General features: G+C 40.6%; 2 protein-coding genes across 3 annotated transcripts in view; one reads left to right on the top strand and one right to left on the bottom strand.

Annotated features, from left to right (window-relative positions):
* SLC26A1 (solute carrier family 26 member 1) overlaps positions 1–18088 on the bottom strand; it is a 36872-nt gene extending 18784 nt beyond the window's left edge. The window contains exon 1 of the mRNA XM_058824519.1: positions 17983–18088. The gene's annotated coding sequence lies outside the window, so the exon portion shown is untranslated. The remainder of the gene's footprint in view (positions 1–17982) is intronic.
* IDUA (alpha-L-iduronidase) overlaps positions 1–20698 on the top strand; it is a 45314-nt gene extending 24616 nt beyond the window's left edge. Inside the window, exons 3-14 of one of the 2 annotated variants that reach the window (XM_058824520.1) lie at positions 7674–7756; positions 8351–8458; positions 9107–9202; positions 9759–9961; positions 10382–10561; positions 12206–12422; positions 13015–13230; positions 13834–13955; positions 15196–15321; positions 15921–15997; positions 16789–16889; positions 18458–20698. In XM_058824520.1, the coding sequence (XP_058680503.1) occupies positions 7674–7756; positions 8351–8458; positions 9107–9202; positions 9759–9961; positions 10382–10561; positions 12206–12422; positions 13015–13230; positions 13834–13955; positions 15196–15321; positions 15921–15997; positions 16789–16889; positions 18458–18558 (1630 nt within the window). In that variant the 3' untranslated portion in view covers positions 18559–20698. The remainder of the gene's footprint in view (positions 1–7673; positions 7757–8350; positions 8459–9106; positions 9203–9758; positions 9962–10381; positions 10562–12205; positions 12423–13014; positions 13231–13833; positions 13956–15195; positions 15322–15920; positions 15998–16788; positions 16890–18457) is intronic. The other variant, XM_058824521.1, reaches the window with a different exon arrangement.
* The last annotated feature ends 651 nt before the right edge of the window (positions 20699–21349 follow it).

Raw genomic sequence — 21349 nt, 5'->3', positions numbered from 1 at the left:
ATAAACAGCAAATAAAGATGTGATGATGAAGAGATGACAGTAGCAGAGCTGTGAAAGGAAAACAGGAAGTCAAATATGTACCATGGAGGTTTATTTCAGAAGGTGCAGTATTGTATGTACTTGAATTAGAATGCTCTATGCATACAGAGAACTATTCTGTCACTGCTTGGGAAGAAAAGTTCAGTGACAACTTTCCCAAGCAGTGCCAAAAGGAATTATTTGCTTAAAGGAAGCTAGTTTTAGCATTTGATCATGTTTTCTCCTCCTCGTGCATCTTCAGGTTTCAATATTGATTTAGTCTCCCTGTCACCTCATTTCAAAACTTTTGCTTACAGGTGACTTTATTTGGAGTTTGATCATCAAGGGTAGCATCAAACCATAGTGAACATTTTACTGATTATTCAGTTTCATACATCATACTCAATCAGAAAGGTATCCTCTAGAAGTCAGCTCACATACAGTGACTGAACCTCTGAACCTTTTAGTCACTTGCAAACCCTTTAAATTTGTAGTGAAGAATCAGCTGAAAAGCATTTTCTGCTATTTCACCGCATTATTTAATAGCTCCCTTTGCAAATGAAAGTGAATATAGCAAACCTGAACATGGCATCACAAGGTCTCACGACACTGAACTGTCCATGCCTAGGTGATCTGATAGGCTGTGTTCACACATGTAGAGAGGTCAGATACTAAAACAGCATATACCTGTGCCTAAATTGTTTCTACGGCCTGTTTTCCCTTTTACATCTGGAATTTGTTTTAAAGGGGAAGAGGGGTGTGGGGGGGCAGAAGAGACACAACAGTCTTAACAATATTTTCCGAGGCTAACTCACCTCGGCACAGGAAGCTCTTGGTGCTTTGTCTGCCTCTCTCTTCCCCCCACACACAGCACGCTGACTGCTGAAAGAAGGCTGAGACTATGCTCACAAAAGCAGGCTGAGTAAGAAATGGAAAATCATGGGCTGTGATTAGCATCAGCTTGAAAACATCCATTGTTTGCTTGCAATCCTGTGCCTGTGAATTTCAGCCAGATCACAGCAAGGATTTTTTGAGTTGCTTTGCAAGGTGAAGCTCAAACACTGCTGATTTCAAAGAGCAGAGATGCTTATTAAAATGCCGTATAAATCAAAGTCAATTCTATTTTTATGTTTTTGAAAAAATAGATTCAGCTGAATGCACAGCTTCGTGGCTGGCTTGTAGAATAGGCAGTGATTTCCAGTAAATAACAGCTGATGAATTCTCCATTTTTGAAGGGGTTTGTTCCTAAGCTACAGGGATTCATACCCATCCTTCTTTTTGCGCATGTATCATGCTGGTTGGTTGTGTGGATGGATTAACTGTGACAAGCTGTGACATCAGCAAAGGCTGGATGCTGCCTGGCTCTGTGATTTTGTAATGCATCCTCCCGTTCCTGCTGGGCTGACTCATTCCCGTTATAGGAATGTGTGCGAAGTGTGGGCCAGCACCGACTGAAGTGTTGGGCATTGTGCTTCTGTGCAGAGGCTGTGCCTTAATTGTAAAGCAGGCAGATTTTCCAACCCTGCTTACACAAATCATAGAGCTGAGAAGCAAATGCAGAAAAATATTAATGCTTATAAATAGACACAGAAGTGATAAAATATATGGGTTATATTTAGTGTGGGTGTGGTAGTCTTTGAACTCTGAAGAAGCCTCTGATTTAGGTTTTTAGTCAGCAAGGTGTGTGAAAAGAACAGGCTGTGTTTTGCTTGGGGACCACCAGGGAGGGAGAATCAGTGTTCATCAGCGTGAATACTATCAAGTTATCATGGTTATTTTGGATTATGGAGATTTTGTGAACAGGAGCCAATTTACCTTACCTGTAATGATCATAGGACACGAGAGCAAGTTGAGCAAGAGCAGGGTAGAACCAGTTTTAGTGTGAATGAGTACTATATTGTTAGCTTCCACTCAATTCAGGAGTGGGAAGTGTTTTTAATAACCCAGGAGTGTACTGATTTCTTAGTTATTAACGATCTTGTACTTAAACCTGAAATACCAGACTAGTAGCGTTTTTGGTTGACACTGACTAGACCTGAGGAAAACTGCTGTGAATTCAGCCTCTGGAAAGGTGAATGTTAATGAGGGCTATTCAGCCCTTTGTATAGTCTGAGGTAACATTTCAGTAGTGCTCACAGTCCCTTAGGATCTGCTTTTAAGGTCCAGAGGTTTCTTAAGTACTCAGCAGAACAAGAAGCTGATGATGACTGTTGGTGGGTTTGGAGCAAACAAAGTCTTTATAGAAACCTGACCTTTAAATTGGCTTCATTTCATTCCTCATAGCTGCAAAAGTAATTAGCAAAACTAAGGAGACAGGATCCTTTTGTGTTGTAAGAGGCATTTTGGAGGGCAACAAGTTTCCCCTCCAAAAAAAAAATAAACTTGCTGACATTTTCTGTCCAGAGGTTTTGACCTTCATCTTGTAGATGCTCTCCCCTTCAGCTTACATGCTTCCTTGACCATTTAACAGCCTGTTCTGGCTAAAAGCAAAACAGGTACTTCTGAAGACCATTCCTTCTGGAATACCTTGTAGCAGCAAGAATTTGAAATGGCATAGATTACTGTTGTTCATTCCCCCAACAGTTACTGCTGTGGAAACCCTTAGAAGTTTATTGTTTGCTTGCAGTGAACAGCTTGACTTTGGACACTAAGGTCCTTTCCAGGGTAGATGGACTCTTGTGTGTGTTCTGGAGTTTTACGATCCCTAAAATGGCATCATGGATTCTAGAAAAGTGGTAAGCAATTGCTTGGGACACTATCTACAGACACACCTTACTTCAAGAGTTGTTTTCACTTCATTTAGTCTCAAGAGGGGGAATTTAATTATCATGCATATTTACACTCATCAAGAACAACGGTGATGGTGTTACCATTGGTCCACATCCTGGACCTGGGCGGACAAGAGTGTATGATTGCAGGAACCCCCTTACAAGGGTGGGCAAAGGTGGTCTGGCACACAGCTAAGGATCTTTATCAGATGAATATGTGGTATGTAATATGATCATTATCTCAGCAGAGGTACTAGATACTGCCATAGCAGGGCGGTTTCTTAGACTGCACTGTTGCTTTTCTAAGATTGTAACGCAGAAAACCTTCAGTGGAGAAAGGGGTTTTTTAGGTGACTCCTTCATGGAGTCCACTTTCCAGGTGTGAGGTTGGCCAATAGCCTGCTGAGAAATTTTACAGGTGTGAGTTGCATCTTTCCTCTGCTAACACCTTGTGCCAGTTTTCTGCTTCTTGACTACATTTGCAACTGAGCAGTCTTTCCAAGTAGAAGCCCCCAGTGAGGATGTCAGCAGGCCATGCTGCTGTGGGAGTGGTGTTAGCCAGCCACTATGGCCAGTCTGCCCAAAGGAAGGCTGTTCTCAGATGCTTATGAAAGTAAGTCAGATTATGTCAGCTTTTGGTGTGTGTGGTAGCTGTGTTTGCCAGAAACACAAAAGGGAGACCACACTTAGCTGAATGAGAATGTCAGGGTGAGGATGAGTGCTATTCTAGTATACTGGTATTTCCCAGCCATCCTTAATCCTAGGCTCTCTTTAACAGAGTATCTCTGTTGATGGTTACCCTACATGGTACATTTTTATTCCTAAATGGGCCATGACCTTCTGACAGGAGTCAGCCACAGGGCTTCCGATCCCAGGAGATTTAATTCAGTACATTAAAATAAAGTCTGATAAAGTTAGCTTGACGTGTTATCAGAGATTCAGTACTTGACTGAAGATCACCTGGAATGGAAACACTCCCTGCCTGTGGTTTTTGTTCTCTCTTTTCTGTAGATAAGATATTTGGTCCAATGTCTGTGTGTGCACATATTTTCCAGGGCATGCAACTATATTCCTGGACAGGATCAATGCAGGCCAGGAGAGAAGCAACAGATGCTGGACACGGAAGGGAAGCAATAGCTGTAGGCTAAAGAGTGGTATCTGAAGCTGTGCTAGCTGTAGCAGATCTGACTTTAATGCAAGGTATCGACAGCTAGAGCTGTCTTACCTCTGCCTTCCCAAGAGATTAAGTTTGTGAATGAGAGTAGGCTAAAAGTGGCATGGATAAGAAGCGCAATGTGAGTATCTTAAAAAACACTTGCAAGCTGTCCAGTGCTACCTATGCATCTGAAAAGAATTTCCCTCCATACTTGAAAAAACATTTCAGTAATAAGATATAGTGGAAAGATGTTAAGATAGGCCTGCAGCCTTTCATTCAGCAAAGAATTGCCCATGAAGCAGACCTTTCCAAGGAAGGGAGCAACCAGATTTTGTGACAGCCAGCAGACACCCCTCTGTACTCATCACTGCTCTTCATATTCACACCGTGATTGTTGCTCCCAAGAGACAGCATGTGGGTCTGGAATGGAGACCATGATACAGACTGGAAAGGTTCCTCATCAGCCGGACACTATATTCCAGTCTCTGGAATATAGAAGCCTCAGACCTGGTGCTTCTATGGGCGTTGGTACCAGGATGCCAGTAAATGTGCTTTAGTGTAGTTGTTTATGATGACTGAAGGTGAAGAAGGTCTATCAGGCAAGCTTCCTGGAAAAATCCCAGCCGAGAAACAGTTGAAAGCCAGGCACAGACAGGACAGTGATTGCTGCTTGACATTGAAAATACCTGACAGCAGACAATGAACAATCACAGTCTTGCAAGCACTCAGAAGAGATGATGAGTACATGACCTTCTGAGTGCTTGTAAATGAAGGCAGTTGTGTCTAGAAACCATGACAGAAAGATTGGAAGAGAAGGCAAGAAATAGATCGTGAAATTCTGTGAGCTTGCAACCAAGAGCCCAATCATAGGTACATGATGTTCCACCAACAGTTTAGATGTAGAAAGATTCTTTGAACACCTTTGGCCATGGATTTATCCTCCGCCACGGATTAATTCTCGACCACAGATTTACCTTGTCATGTGCCTGTAAACAGTTTTGATCTGTTCTTCAGTGTCCTAAAATTGTCTTCAGAGCACTCCTGGCAAGGGCCTGGCAGCTGAGCCAATCTTGTCCATGCAGAACATTTGTAAATAGTACCAGTTTCTGTGCTTCCAAGTGCAACAGTCAGCATGGCTTCCAGTCACTACATGCAGGCAACCCTGCAAGCCAGATTCTAGTAGTACTGTATGTGCTGTAAAAAAATGCATCGATCTCACATCAGGAATGTAGTACAAGTAAGGGTAAGGTCAAAATCTGAGCAAGTGTCAATCTTGTCAGTCAAGTAATCATTTTATTAATGGGATCATGTTGTCTGGTTCACTTGGTAGGAAGAAGAGATCCTTATAAAGTGGCAGATCAGCCAAAGAACCTAAGAGGTGCCTCTACACCTACATGCATAACAAAAGATCTTGTGTACCATCTCTCAGTCATGTTTGGCAGTGGCATTCTGTTTTAAATGGTGCACTTGGAAAACTGTAAATGTCCTGGGATCTTAAGTGTACAGGCATCAAATAGAAGGTTTTATTTATGGTTATATTTTATATGCTTATTTATGATTATATTTTCAAATAGTATTGTGTAGACCTTAGACTGAAGCCAGGAAGACCCTATTTTATTTGCTTTTATCTGTATGGCATTATTAACTTTTTACAAGACAGTGTAGTTAATAATTCTTATGCATACTGACTGTAAGTGTGCATGTAAGCAAAATATTCAATAGAACACAGGGTACAACTGGAAATAGTTAATGGATCTGAGGGAGCAGAGCTGGTTTTAGCAAAAAAAAAAAGTCTTTGAACTTTGGAAGACGACTTTTTTTTTAAAACTTCTGTCTAAGCAAAAAAACCCCAGGTTTCAAATGGCTGTTCTTTAGTTCAACAGTGACTTTTAAAATACTTCAAAGAATGCTAAAGCAAATAAATTTCTTTCTACTATTTGCTTCTTTTACAGCTGTGCCATTTGACTTGGGCAGGAACCCTAAGCCCATCAGTGACTGCCTACATGGCAGTTTTTGTCATGGGGGTGGGACATACTTTTAAAAGCATGCTTTTAAAAGATCTTTGGTAAAAGAGTGTGACCAGGCTGGGGCTAAGATTTTGTGCCATGTTACATAACACGTGGAGCTGGCTTAGTGGATATGGTCTATGTTACACTTACTTTCTCTGCTTTGTCTTCCTCTTCTAGATCCTGGTCAGAGATTTGTCTTCATATTGCGCAGTTCCCTTAATTATCCACTAGGCAATTCTGTCAGCCCTTCTTAATTCTCTGAGAATTTGGAACTGCATTTACATATTCACTAAAACCTTTCCTCGACAAGAAAGCACAGAGAAAGAGCCTCCATCAAAGAGGCTCAGGAGAAGTACAGAAAGCATGGAGAAGTACAGAAAGAAGCAAGTTGTCACTGAGCACAGAGCCCAGCACTGATTTAAGAGCTCTGCTGATGGCCTTCTTCTCATGTGTAATCCCATTTGCTTGTCATGCTATGCTAGCACTGATCACTTGCAAGAAGTGTGATTGTCTCTCCGCCTTCCATCATACCAGCAGCATTGCATCTATAGTTCACTTGTATAGCTTTCCACCCAAGCAAAGGCAAAGTGCCTAGGAAAGAGCAGGAAAGAGGTGGTTAGGCTGCACTGTACCAGAGAAATTAGTTGTAGTGCCTTGGCATGATTGGAGAAATCAGCTTTGAGAGGGGTTGCCAAGGCTTCACTAAAAAGCCTTTTGCTCAGGTTATACTGAGGCCAGAATTTGGCCACCAGGCCAAGGCTGTTTCTTAGGCCAGGCAGCAGTAAGTCACACTAACAGAATGTTCTCAACAGAAGTTCATTGTTAATTCTTATTTGGCACTTCATACTGGCAAAATTCTCCATCCCTTTCAGATTTCAGTTAAATCAGGCCATAAGTTCAGAAATTGTGGAAAATTGACCTGCATAGTACCTTGTATTTGTTTCTACTGGATGCCAGGCAAGAAAAGCCCTTCAGGAATTTAAAGCAAATCTTCTAGTTTATCACATATAAATTGCAAATGCCATTTTTCATCCCCTGGTCCAGTGTTCCCGTCCATGTGCATGTCCACATTTTGGTACCTGTGTTCCTGCAAGACTCCTTGACACAAAGGTGCTGAGTCTTTGAATGCATTTATTCAAAGCTGGATGAAAGATTTGCAGCCCAAGATCCTGGGAGTACAGGAGAAATATTAAGCAAATGCTTACAATGAGGTAAAAATTACAGACATCTTGTGCATAAATTCAGCATTCTTTGAAAGATGCAAAGTTATTTTTCATCTGGACCTAAATCCATAAGGAGTGCTACTAAGTAATCTATATTATATACTGCATATTAGGAGTACCTTAAGACAGACTGCATATGAGGCTATGTGAAAAGAGCTGGCCTAGCAGTGGGTAATCCAATGGAAACTGATGTAAAATTTGCTTCAGCAGAGAGTTAAAAATCTAATATTCTTTGAAAAAACATAATTCAGCAAGCAGACCTGTATATTATATTGTTTCTATTGCTGCTGAAATAGGTAAAGGGCATGGATAAGTCAAGAGACATGCTTTTGGTGAACACCTGTGATCACTTTAGAGGAAGGAAGTTTGTGTACAATTCCAAGAACCCCAGTCTTACGCAGATTTTGAGAAGAAAGCCATCTGACTCATTATCTACTTATCTAAGTCCTGTCTTTGCTATAATATTTACACTTGTGTTTTTATTGCCTTTTTTCTTCAGAGTGGCGAATGGCAAACTTAACTACGATTTTACTGCCTTGGATAAACTTATGGACCGGCTGTGGGAAAATAAGCTGATTCCAGGTAGGGGCAGTTCCCTACCTGCACAGTTTGGTATATCTGTTCATCCACATTGTACAAGCATTAGAATATTCTTAGAAAGCTTTTCCAAAGCTGGTTTTGATAAAAGATTTCATTGTTTACCTATTTGCCTTTACATCATGTCCCAGTGTGAGCAAAATGATATTATAGCATTAAAACAACAAAATTGGTTTTACATTGCCTTTGAAGGCAATTTCAGATGGTTGTACTTGTAAATGAGATCTCATGAAGACAATATTGTACCCATTGACATATACCTAAAAGGGCCAGAGAAGCAGATACTCCAGGTATAACTTCCCATAAATCTTTGCAAACATCCACTGTTTTAAGTTTCCTCTGAGCCCTGCATTTATGTTGACAGCTAATAGCTTTGACTACTATAGTCACTGACAAGTTACAAGTAAACAACCTCAAATCTGAAATATTTCTGGTGGGAATATGTGGAAACAAAAGAGAAACTATTTAATGATGCTTCTTCATTAACAAGTTTGTTTCAGATGATGTGATAACCCTTCATTAATAAAAATGAGATAGCATTCACAAAAAAAGGAGACCTATTTCTTATGTCTCTTTTAGGATTTGAATTGATGGGAAATCCATCAGGATATTTTTTAGATTTTGAAGATAAAGAACATGTGGTACAGTGGAGAAACTTAATTACTGTTCTGGCAAGGAGATACATAGGTAAGTTAAAGAAAGAAAAGCATTGTTATTTGTTTTGTTGTAGTCCTTTCTAGCTACTGCAGAAAGTTCTGTGTGTTGTGATCAATTTCAAGACCCAGGATTTCAACACAAAACCGGAAAACAAACATGCCAAAACAGACCATGGAGACCATGGAATAATAGTCTCTCTTTTTACTGATCCTTGGCCAACATCCGGAATGAATAGAGTGTTCTGGGTAGCACATTTGGCCTGCCTCAAAGGACTGATCTTTAACCTTGTTATATTGTTGTGATTGTAAAATACCAGCTTTCACTGGAGCATGATAACCTAAACACTTCTCATATGCCAGCTTCAAATATTTCTAACAAGGCAGAAGGCTCAACCTGAATTAAGGGTAGGTGGGTGCCCTAATCACAAAGCTGTAAGTCTCCCTCTCACCTTGCATCTTTTTCAAATATTGCTGCATTTAATCAAAAATGAGAGTTTATTTTGAAACTCACAAATTACATTTACCTCATTATTAAAAATAATGAGGGAAATGATCTACTGATAGTTCTGGGTCCTGAGCCTCACCTGCAGCCTGAACTAATAGTATTGTCTTTTTAAGTCACTTATTGATAGTATTGTCTGGATATGCAGCTCACTGATAAATGAGGCCTCTCCTACAGATAGGTATGGATTGGAGCATGTTGCTAAATGGAATTTTGAGACCTGGAATGAACCAGACCACCATGACTTTGACAATGTGTCTATGACAGTAAAAGGTGAGCATGTTTTGGAGCATTTCTGAGTGTGGTGAAGTGAGACAGGTGTATGGGGTGAGCAGAGGGGTGACAGTGAGATGTAAGGTGTACTGACAAAGAAGTAAGGTAGACAGCAGTGATAAGGAATGTGACAGATACATCAAATCTGTTTTGCTAAGGTCATTTTACTGGTCACACTTTATTCCCTACTTGGGTATCAAGGGTTGTGACACAGAAAAAACAAAACAGGAGTTACATTAAGAAGAAGCAGTTCATTAGTTGTATATAAAGTACAATTAGTAGCACTAAGGGGGAGAAGGGTGGAATAAGAGGAAAACTCCTCACTGAAGCTGCATGCTTTGGGAACATGCTCCTACAGGACCTTTAGAAGAACGTTGCGGAGGCAGGTGAAGTTTTGATGTCTTCTTGTGTTGTCAGTGCATAGGAAATGGTAGTCCCAATTTGTGAAGCCTTGCAAATAAATAAAATAACAAGGTTATAACATCTCCTTGTAGTTTTAGATCCAGTTTCTGTTTTGAGTTATCATCTTTGATATATTAATCTGCTTGGACTTCAGGGTTTCTCAACTATTATGATGCTTGTTCAGAAGGATTAAGAGCAGCCAGTCCTTTACTAAAATTTGGAGGGCCTGGGGATTCCTTCCATCCCTTACCGAAGTCACCCATGTGCTGGAGTCTTCTGTGTCATTGCTACAATGGGACCAACTTCTTCACAGGGGAGACTGGTGTAAGGCTGGATTACATCTCTCTCCATAAGAAGGTTAGTCCAAGATTTCAGTTTAAAGCCATTTTTTTCAATCAGTTCAATCAAAGTTATGTTTTATTCTGATTTACAAAGTTGATGACAATGATGATTGTCCAGCCTATAGCAGGAAGCACAGCTACCTATTCTTGCAAAATTTTGAAGATGTTCAGTTACAAGACTTTAACTCAAAGCAAATTTGTCTTTGCCCAATTCCCAAAGGGAAAAAATTCCTCTACTTCTTTTCCATTTTATATTCTAGGAGGAGCTCATGCAAGTAGCACGTGCTGTAGTAGATGAAGGAAAAATACTAGTTTTGTTGGTCCACAGCAGCTTGGTGACCAAGAAATATGTTTTATGTTTATGAATTTAGGTTATGTCTGTATGTTTACCACCTTTTTCTCATTACCACTAAGTACATATGAAATATTGTTGCAGGGAGGTGGGAATTCTCTCTACATCTTGCAACAAGAAGTAGAAGCAGTTCAGCAAATTCAGAAGCTGTTTCCAGGTTTTTCTTCTGTTGCAATATATAATGATGAAGCAGATCCAATGGTTGGATGGTCCATTCCACAGCTCTGGCGAGCCGATGTGACGTATGCAGCGATGGTTGTAAAGGTAACAGGTCATTGGTAGTTTTGGCACAGTAGTGTCCCCTGATGTGTTTTTGCAGTTGAAAAAGTAGGCTTAACAATTAATTTTTAAGCAGTTACTCAGACTAATAGATCCTAAAAAAGGAGATCTCCCTACTGGTACAGTGGGGGTTTCCCTGAGTAGTCTAGTTTTAGTAGCTTGATTTAATTTGTAAATTTAATTTAACTTTAGTTTTCTTCATCTTTCTTAAAAAAAAAAAGTCCAACCCAGAACCAAACTGAGAACTTCACAGAGAAGTGCTAGAGAACTGAGAAGGTATACAGTCTCCCAGTTAGATCCATCTGATAAGATCACTCCCACACATGCCCTCTCCATGTAATACTGCTGCTGTGGTGTCTGTACTGCTGGCTGTCACCTCTATATGTAAGAATTATTTCCCAGCTCCTTCAGAATTTTATCTCATCAAGAGACATCAGGTATAATAAAGAAGTGCCTTGAGCTCTTAGCATAGTCCATTCTTTGGTTTGGGATACTGGCTGTACACATGATCTTATTAATTACTGCTAATAATTACTGATGTTGGCCAGAAAAGCAGAAGAGAGTGGTCAACATTCCCAGCTCTGCAGTAATTGCACCTTGGCCCCAGAGCAAGCTCAGCCCTTCCCCTGCAAAGCAATAATTTCTACTGCAGACCGAGTGCTTTGTGAGCCACTACCTTAAACAGCACATAGAGTCCAAGTGCTCCTGTGCAAAGGAATAATTCCCAAATGCGAGAGTATGTATGTCACCCAGAAAAAAGATGCATCTTATCAGCTGCTCCTGAGGAGACAAAGGCTCCCAGTTCCCTGAGACTGCATATACAAGCTGTCTTTGCTAAGGCAACAAGTCAGTGACTGCATCGCAGACAGTTTGCAGGACAAAGTAGCAGTGTTTATAATGATGTGGTGATATGAAGGGCGAAAGAAAGACACATCCAGTGGAAAATTAACACTTGGTTGTATAGAAGATGGAAGCACTGTGTTTCTTCAGAGACACAATTGTGAGACTGTCAGTTGCCAGCCTTCTGACTTAATTCTTAAGTTCTGCTTAATTCTTATATTCAGGCACAATCTAATATGCTGAGAACTTGGGAACTTGGATGTTTTTTGGGAGAGCAGCACAGCAACCAGTGAAGTACCAGGAGAATTAATTCCAAGTTAGCACCAAATGGGAAAAATGGCTAATTGAGAAACAGAATCCAGGACCAGCTCACAGACACTGATGTAGTGGGTACAAAGTAACTCCAGATTTGGAGAACTATTTAGATTTAATTCAGATGGTAAATCCTGATTGCTAATTAAGTATTCAAGACAGAGGGGCATAATTTGTAGTGCAATAGACAAGGAGATGTGTTCATTATCTGTGAAGAGTTCTATTATTAATTATTTCAGAGACTTACTACTTGTAAAACTATGCAGGTGCTTAATATTTTACAGTGACTAATATAGTACCTAAAGTGCAGGTTTTCCAAGACTTATGATAAACAGTTATTTTCTTCAGTCTTTTCTAAAAGGAAGAGGGACAGTTCTTTAGAGAATTCTGTAAAGATTTTTAAAAAAATACAAGGACTACTGCATGTTTATTAGTTTTTCTCCAAGGTGAAGGTTCGTTTTCTCTGTGACTTTGCAGGTAATCATCCAGCACCAAAACCTGCTCATTTCCAAAGCCAACAACACTATCAACTACTTGTTGCTGAGTAATGACAATGCCTTCTTGAGCTACTACCCTCATTACTTCACCCAGCGGACTCTGACAGCACGTTTTCAGATGAACAACACAAAGCCACCTCATGTCCAGATGGTGCGGAAACCAGTGCTGACTGCCATGGGCTTGCTGGCACTGCTAGGTATAGTAAAGAGCATGTCAATAACCCCTCCCACCTAGAAGTCTCCAGCCTAAGAAAGATAGTTCCAGCCGTCTTGCTATTCATAAAAGCAAGAGCTTCCCTCACTGTTTACTAGCTGTGTTAAGAAAATGAAACTTCATTTCCTCAGACAGATTGATAGCTCAGAAAATATTTCTGAGAGTCTGTTATCTGATTTAACTTACTGCTTTGTTTATATTCTCTGTGTGCCAACCACTCACTTTTTGTTGACTGGTACTTCCCTCTTGTGATGCAAGGGGTACACACCATCAGGCTGCAACTGTCTTTAAGAAATCCCTGTAGCTGGAAGATTCATGCAGCATGTTACAGGGAGAACTTCATTCACTGTCACCTGTTTGCATGTTGTTAGCTAAAATGCTAAGCATAAGAACTGCTGTAATATGTATTTCACAACACTCTACTGTTGTGAAATAAATCTGACTGAAGACTGTAACTGGTAAAATAAGGCAGAACATAGCTCACTTATGCTCAGTCTATTTGCATGCTTTGACCCTGCAGCTTCTGACACAGGACTGACTAACAGTGATGCTAACAGTTGTCATGTTTTTTAAAGGAGAAAAGCAGATTTTTGCTGAAGTGAAGATCAGTGGAGATGAAAGCGCTCAAAATAGCACAGTTGGAGTGCTGGCATCTGTGCACACCCCAAGTGGGACACAGCCCTCAGATAGCTGGCAAGCTACAGTACTGATGTATTCAAGTGAGGATAACAGGACTTCATCTAACATCAGCACGGTCACAGTGAATGCCACCCACTTCCCCAAACACAGAGGTAAACAAATACCATGTAGACAGCTCATATTGAGTGATCTTTAACAGGGAATATCAGCTGGAAAACTTCTACTGAACTGCCTTTCATTGGAAGAGTGAATTTAATTTTCTAGCTTCCTCTGTCATCTTTTGTGCACTCCTAGATTTTCTGAGATATAATGGTGTCCTTCTTTGAAAGGTTCCTAATGCCTACACTTTGATCCCACCTTTAATAGCAACTGCCAAGTGCTACCTTTCTGGAAAACTACTGATCTCAGTGTACTTGGCTGGATATTGCCAAGTAACAATTCCCTTTATGAGATGCCTCCAAGACAGCCAACACAAACACACAATTGCACAGCTGATTGAGTTACCCAACAAATGCATGCAAAAAGAGAATTTTGGTTCTGGTTGTGGAAGTAATAGTTTGAAAGGTAAACTTGGCAAATGTAAATTGTACAGCCTCATGAGAGTCCTAGCTGTGGGACTTTCCAGTGGAAGTTAGGCTCCAAAGTGCTGAAATCAGTTTTGAAAAGGTAGACTTACACACCTGCTAAATTTATTCTTGTTAATCTTTAAATCCAAGTAAAGAGTTTACTTCTTTTGTTTGTCTCATCTCCTACAGAGATGGTGTATGTGACATATTACATGGATAACAACGAAACCAATCCCTATCTGAAGTGGAAGAGCCTAGGAAGCCCTGACTTTCCTTCTCCAGAGCAGTTCCAGCAAATAAGGGATGCTGAGGTATGATTATGTGTTTGCTTGAAGTGTTGTACGAGTAAAGTGCTTGTGAAAAATACAACAAATCAGGCCTCTAACAAAAATTTCCTTAGCCCACAGTCATTCACTTTTTATATACACACAAAAATTCACTTGCAGTCCTGCAGAAAAGTGTAGCTCACACACAGCTTATGCCTTGGTGTTTGTGTTATACAACCTCTTCACTCTGGGACTACCCATAAAATAAGGAAGCACAGTTGCTCCTGGGGAAGTTCTGCCTTCTCTCTGAATATTCAGTGGGCTTTGAGGCTCTTTCTGTTCCATCTGCTCAGGTAAGTCACATGGCCCTGTGTATATGACAGAATGGCCAAATTGCTGCATTAGAAGGTTGAAATGAACCCCATTAATAGTAGAAAACAAACACCTCCCTGAGGTGAAAACTGCCCAGTGCAAGTTCAGAAAACTGAGGGGCTCACATGGAGATTGACAATTTTCCCTCATCCTCACTAGTGCTGAATGCACCATAGAGATAGTTAAGGAGTCAGTCTTCTCTGAGAAGTCCTCTCCTCCCTATGGATGAAAGCCATGCAGAGATTACTTACTGTATGTGAGCATATGAGAGCAGCCTGTCGCTTCAGCTCCCCCTCCCATAGTTTCCCCAATGCATTCAGACTCCCAGGTTAAAAACAGAGGTCATCTTCATCCCCTTCAGGGCCCACAGACAGTACTCACTTTCTGACTTCAGTACAGAGTACTGTGTCTTCTCTTCCCAGTCACCACAACTGACTATTGCTAAGGCCTGTGGGACATTGTAGGAGACATCAGCTCTTCCTTAAAAAGGGCAGCAGCAAGATTGTACATGCTCTTGGCTGTCTGGTACAGCCTCATCCCCAGAGACCAGCCATGTAGCTGTTGTAGCTAGCAGTAGCTTGTTCTGCACACTGGGAAGAGATGGGGCCATGGTTTGTAAAGACCTCTAGCCTGAAAGGCGTCCGTGGGAGGTTACAGAAGTGACAGAATGCGCCTAAGGGCATTTGTGGTCAACCCAACTTGTGAGCTCGGCCGACCCTCTTTTTCCGGAGGAGCTGGAAAACAAGTTCTCCGAGTGTGGAGAACTTTGATGCCTGTAAGCATTAGCAGTACCAACTCTATTGGAAATTTAGAGTCCTAAAGTTAATACACAAGCACTTTACACTGGTTTAACAGTTGGTCTTTAGGTGCTGTAATGAAAGACTTTTCACAACACTACTCTTTGGCTCTGCAGGACCCACTGGTAACAGGTCCATTTCCATTTCCTGAAGCTGGCATCCTGACACTGAAGCAAGACTTTCCCATTCCCTCAGTCTTTCTTATCCACATCTGTGCAAGACCCAGATCAGCTCCTGATCAAGTATGTGTTGTATTCTACCATTAGACACATCAAAACTGAAACTGCTTCCTGCCTTAAATCTTAGAAGAAGACCATCAAATTAATTTATTGTTAAAAGTGTAAGAATTAGTAAATAAACAATTCTTCTCTCTTTTGATGAGAAGGCTCTCAAAGATGTAATTCAAGATAAAGTACTACATAGCAAGTGATAGGAGCCATCACTAAGATGAATGAAAATTCCCATGGTGAGAAATTAGTAAAACAGTACTGAAAAGTGCAGTATCTCTTTAAAAATCACATAGTATGCTACAAGGATTGACAAGTTAATTGAGAGCTAAAGCTAAAATGGAATCATGGCCTCCATATTAGACATCTGTTTCTGCTCATTCAGTCTCACCCATGTTCATAGTGGTACCCAGAGCCTCTGACGGTCCTCTGCAGGGTTGATGAGTGGGAGACACGGACTGCAAAAAGCTACAGAGCGAAGAATTTTGTTTTTACACCTGATCTCAATGGAAAAAAATCAAAGCAAATAATTAGTATGGAAGGATGAACACAGAAATTTGACCTGGCTGATTAGTTTGTACAGTTTTTTTACATGGGCTTGTGTCTTTGGACAGGTGACTGGTGTTCATTTGATCCCTCTCACAAAGGGGCAGGTCATTGTGCTGTGGGATGACGACTGTGTTAAGTCAAAGTAAGTGGCTTTAAAATAAAATTGATACAAATGAGTTACCAACATACTAGTCCCTAACTTTCCACAAGCTCTACAGAGTAAAACAAGGTCAAAAATTAATGAATTGTTGCTCCTTGATAGATGATACAGTGCATTTGTCTGAAAAGTGAACTGTAGGACCTGTGTGCACAAACTGTGAAAAGCAACCCTGCCTAATCTGTGGCCTGATCAAAGGAATCTGCCTGTTGGTCACCAGCATTCAGTGGCTTTTCTGAGGGGATTCTATTCAGCATAGCAGACAGGAAGATTCATGGTAGAGGTTACATTATCAGCAGATGCCTAAGTGGGATCTTAGACATCTCTGTAAGGGATGTGAACTGGAAGAGAAAACCTCCAGTTGCTTTCTTCAGCAAGCTCAACTTAACTGGAAACCCTCTATATGTGAACTATGAAAGGTGATCCAGTTACCAATAGATTACCTCAGGAAGGTAAAAGGACTTAGGTCCTTTTCAAGCCAGTATCTCTAGATTCTTCATTCTTGATAACCCTGGTGTCTGAGTGAAAGATGCGTGACATTTTGTGATGCTGCGTATACCCAAAGCAGCAAGTCAGTCTAGGTGTTTCTGAGGCTGTTGGAGCCCTGGTTCTTCCTAATAGTGCCAATTAATTCCATCCTACATTTGGTAGGAATGAATCAACTGAACATTTCTTATTTTTGTCCTTCTTGTTGATATAACCCTGATTTTTCATAGTATTTGAGAGTTCATGTGTTGTCAGTTGTAATTACAAACCTCTCTGGTTCTCTTTTCTAGGTGTATAAAGTCATTTGAAGTGGAATTCTCATCAGATGGAAAAGTGTACCAGCGGATTAATACCAAAGACACAATATTCACTCTCTGGGTCTACAGTCCAGGTATGGCAAGAATACTCACGTTAGGTAATCTATCATGTGATATTGCCATCATGAGTTTGTGAACCATTGTTTAGTAACTACTGAAGGCAGGTAACTTGCAAGTAACACACAGTCCCTCACAGATAAGAGCGCATCCCCTCCTTTAGGATTGTATTCTCAGTAAGAGACTTATTTTCAAGGACAAACAGAGATCAACAAGTAGTCATGAGGACATTATTAGTGGTATGTCATAGGTAATTCCTTGTCACAAAAGCCAGTTACTGAACTGCAGGCTTGGCAAGGTCCCTGAGAAGTTAAGTAACAATTTGTAGCCGATGTAAAAATATGCAAAATTATAGCAAAGCACCCCACAAAAAACCATGACCAGACCTTGCAATAGAAGTTTACTCAGATGAAACATCCAAGTGAAGGAAGATACAGATGTTTTATTTGGGTATTTTTTTGTTTATCTGCAGGTGGAGGGTGGTGGTTGTTGGTTTTTTGTTTGTTTTGTTTTTTTCTTTTTTAAGCAAATGCTGTCTAGTCTGCAACATGACCATCCAACAAATATTGATGATAAGCACTGATGAGAGCTGAGTGAACCACAGACAAACCTTGCCTTATAGTGATACTATTAAAAAGCAGTTGAGAGATGTTTTTACCAGAAACAAGGGCTTATCTTACCCTGAGAAAGCCTTAACATCAGCAGTGATGGCATAATAAAAGTTCAGAGCTATTTATGCAATGTTAGCAAGCAAAGACTTTAAATCTTGGCTATGACAAATCTCTGAAGTTATTATTCATTATTATACTATAATATTATATACCAGTTTTAATAGTTTGTTTCAAAACAAACAGCAACAAAAAAGACTACTTGAAAAAATATCATGTCTCAGTAGTCCTTATTGCTAGGAACTTCCTCCTCACCCATTATTTCTGGCATTCTTTTTTTCCTAAAATAAAAACACTAAAACATATATAAAAATAAATTAATTAGATAAAATACCCCCAAATTTATATTACTTGTGTGTTCAAAGATTCTGCTGGGGAAAGCTGTATTCTTTGAACTGGATTGAGGATAAAAAGCAGCAAAACAGAAGATCAGTTCACATACCTTTAAAGTAAGTGGTGCTGCTTCCTGAGTAGAGCAGAGGGTTTTCAGTCAGCCGGTGTGCTTCTTGTTCTTCTTCTTTTTTGAAACTGTCCCCACATAACCTGTTCCAAAGGCAAAATTCAGGCAGAAAAGTAAGTTGGAAAAAAAGGAAATTAGTAATTGTGTGTTGCAAATGTCACAGCCTTCTTCCAAAGGAGCTGCTAGGATAGCAGTCCTGTAGCTGTACTTGCTAATCCTAGTAAGTAGAGAGGAATTCCTTGGTGAAACAAGATAAAAAAGTCAGTACTTGGCCACAAGGAATTTGTTATCATTTTTAATCAGACAGACACAGACACACTTATGTAGGATGCAGAACTGATTTCCCCAGCCTGTTCCACGAACCTACATTTTACAGGAGTAGTGCCTGCTTCACATCCTCCCAGTCCCACAGGTGCCAGCGTTTCCCAGTGACCATTTCTAACCTTTTCATTTGCAGGAAGCTCAGTCTCCGGCTTTTACAGAGTGCGTGCCGTTGACTACTGGGGGAAGGCAGGCCTGCCCTCTTTTCCCGTGGGGTACATTGAAGCTTTCAAGTGATGCTGAAGAGTGGTGCCTGGCTTGGTGTCAGAGTGGTGTATGTTCCTTGCTAATGACAACTTCCCAGAAAAATAAACTCCTCCCAGGCTGAGGAGGGTGTATGGTAACGACCTGATGAAGTTAGGAACGCAAGTTACAAGCAACTGCCCCTGTTAACTCTTCACAGCACAAAAGACAGCATTATCAAACAGCTACAACTGCAACTGGTAAGAGGCTACCGTAGGACAGGGATTCAGCCTGGATAACTAGGAATTATGGGAATACATATTTATTATTCTCCCTTTTTCACTGAGCTAACAGCCAGGGCAAGCTAAGATTTTTAAAGGTCACAAACTGTAGCAGGAACAGAACGCTGGCTTCACTGTGTGGGTGAGGATGGTAGCAAAGGCACATGGAGGACCTGTCTGAGAGTGAACTGGCTGCCTGAGCTGCTAGCCAGTCTTGACTTAATGGTTTGATGGAAAAGTGCACAGTGACAAGACACATTCAGAACATGAAGTAAAGGATCCCTTAGTTCCTTTGGCTGGTTAGTCACAGTGGGTTATTTCAGAATGCTTGCCACTCTTCAGGTGTATGAGGTTTTTCACTCTCTCACAAAGGTGTTTCCACCCAGCTCTCTCTGTATTTGTGACCATTACATGGGTGCCAGAGCTGTTTCCTGTAGGCAGAGGCAGGGGTATCAGCTCATTCTCAGAGGGGAGAAGGCACAGAAAGCCCTAGCCTCCTGCCTTTTCTCTTTTGTGCTTTTGTCCAAGTCACCTGTTTGCACTTTGGCCACCAGCTGCTGCCCATTTGTGGTAGAGGCTCTAAGCCTGAAAGTCCCTCTTTCTCTCCATTGCTGTCACCTAGCCTGGTGTCCTTCAGCCCTTACAGCTAACACCTCCCCTCAGTAAGTGGTCACTCAGCTCTGCATAGCCAGGAGAAAGCTGAAACACTAGTTAGAGCCTTTGTGTCTTCGTATAACGGGACAGCGCACTCTTGAATGTAGCAGGGCTACTACTTAGGACACTTAGGAAATTAACAAAGAACAGTTTGAGCTCCCGTGCTTTGCAAAGCATGTGCGTGAGCGTGTGATAGCCCAAGATCACGGGCTACAGATCACCACTGGCTGTGCTTGCAGGTGCCAAACACTTTATGTAAACAGCAAAGTTCCCTGAAATTGCAGGGGTGCTGCTTTATTCTTGTCTTTTCACAACTGGCACAGTTTGAGCTGTGCCTTTAACAGGCTTGCAGAGAGAAGGATAATGCCAGTGAAAACAGCTGGAGTGTTTTCCATAAGAGGAGTGCCTTTGTCACACAAACAAATCCCCTACTGCTCTCTTTGCTGACATCAGCCACCTCACCAACATAACAACAAAAACTGCATATTTGATGAAACATTTAGGTCTCAGAAAAAGAGAAGTGCCCAAGTTTGCACAGTAGGAGAGAGCTGAACTACCTCAAATACCCTCAACTCTTAGAGCACAGAAAAGAAACATGCAAAAAGTCAGTGCATGTGAAAGTGGCCTTGTATCTCCTTACTTGCTGATTATTTGTTCAAGTGCTTTTACTGAAAATTAGCTTTAAAAGACTTACTCTGTCACAGAATTCAGATGAAATATTTCTTGCCTCATTTGAGTTTTAATAAGGGGCACTTACCGCATCCTAGTCCTCCAATTCCTTGTCCGTACAGGCAGAACAGGAAGCGGCCATGGATCCTACTGAATTGCATCCTCTAAATTTAAGAAAAGTTATTGAGACATTCTACTTGCATAGAGATAGTAAAAATACATTTTAAACTTGTGATAATTGCCCCTGAGTGAAGAACCATTGTACAGAGTTAAGTAAAATCTAGCGGTTAACACATGTTGTTTTGCTAGCATGAGGTGGAACAACAAATGAAATTATTTAGAGAAATACTAAGTGTAGGGTCTTGAGAGATTTTAGTGTGTCTGGAGCAGGGGAAGATGTAGGAGCTTGAGTGGACAGTTTAGTGTGTTAAGATGTCCTACCTGAGTAGCCCTTCTGCTTTAAAATTTTCCCACCCTGGCAATCAGAATATAGCAGTCTTTATCAAACCAAGGACTGTGTACTAGTTACAGGTGTATTAAAAAAAAAAAAAGGAAAAAAAAGAAAAAAAGAAAAAAAAAAAAAGAAGAAACATAGCTGTAGTGAATAGTATTGATTTTGTTATGCAGGGATGAAAATATATAGATGTGCAAACCATGAAAAATAGAAGATTTCTTCTGAAAATCTTCTTTGCTGCTATGATATAAACTCATTCCTTTAAGAAATGAGCATGTATTAACAAGAGAGAGAAGAGAAGTTGGTATTTCCAGGTATGAGTTTATTTCTAACAAATTATAAAAGTTTTTGAAATGGCGTTTTCTTTTTTCATCATTTAATGTCTACAGAAAAACGCTATTTAGTACTTGAAACTTAAGATTTCTGTAACCATCTGTTGCTGACTCTGATAGTGTTTCCAAAATTGCATGTTTAACTAATCTCCTCTGTTATATGTAGTGATCAGCCCCCCATTACTGTTTGAGTTTTCAGAAGTGCCAAGTATCTATAGCACCAGGTGTGAATAGCAGGTGCTTAGTAGTTCTGTAGTATCATAACCAAAGCAAGGCTGCAGAGCGCTCATGTATGTCTTTTGCTGTTCATTAATCCAAATAAGAATATGTAACTGCAACATGGAATTATTTGCCTGTGCTTGAAACAAAAGCTTGTGAGGCTATATAACCATTTTGCAACTGAAAGAACCTTTCAGCTGAGTATTTTACATTGTCTAATTGTGTATATCCTACAT

Source organism: Ammospiza caudacuta, chromosome Z (genome assembly GCF_027887145.1).
Source record: "Ammospiza caudacuta isolate bAmmCau1 chromosome Z, bAmmCau1.pri, whole genome shotgun sequence".
NCBI lineage: Eukaryota > Metazoa > Chordata > Aves > Passeriformes > Passerellidae > Ammospiza > Ammospiza caudacuta.
The sequence above is the reverse complement of the archived record's forward strand: the minus strand, read 5'-3'. Positions and strand labels throughout refer to the sequence as shown.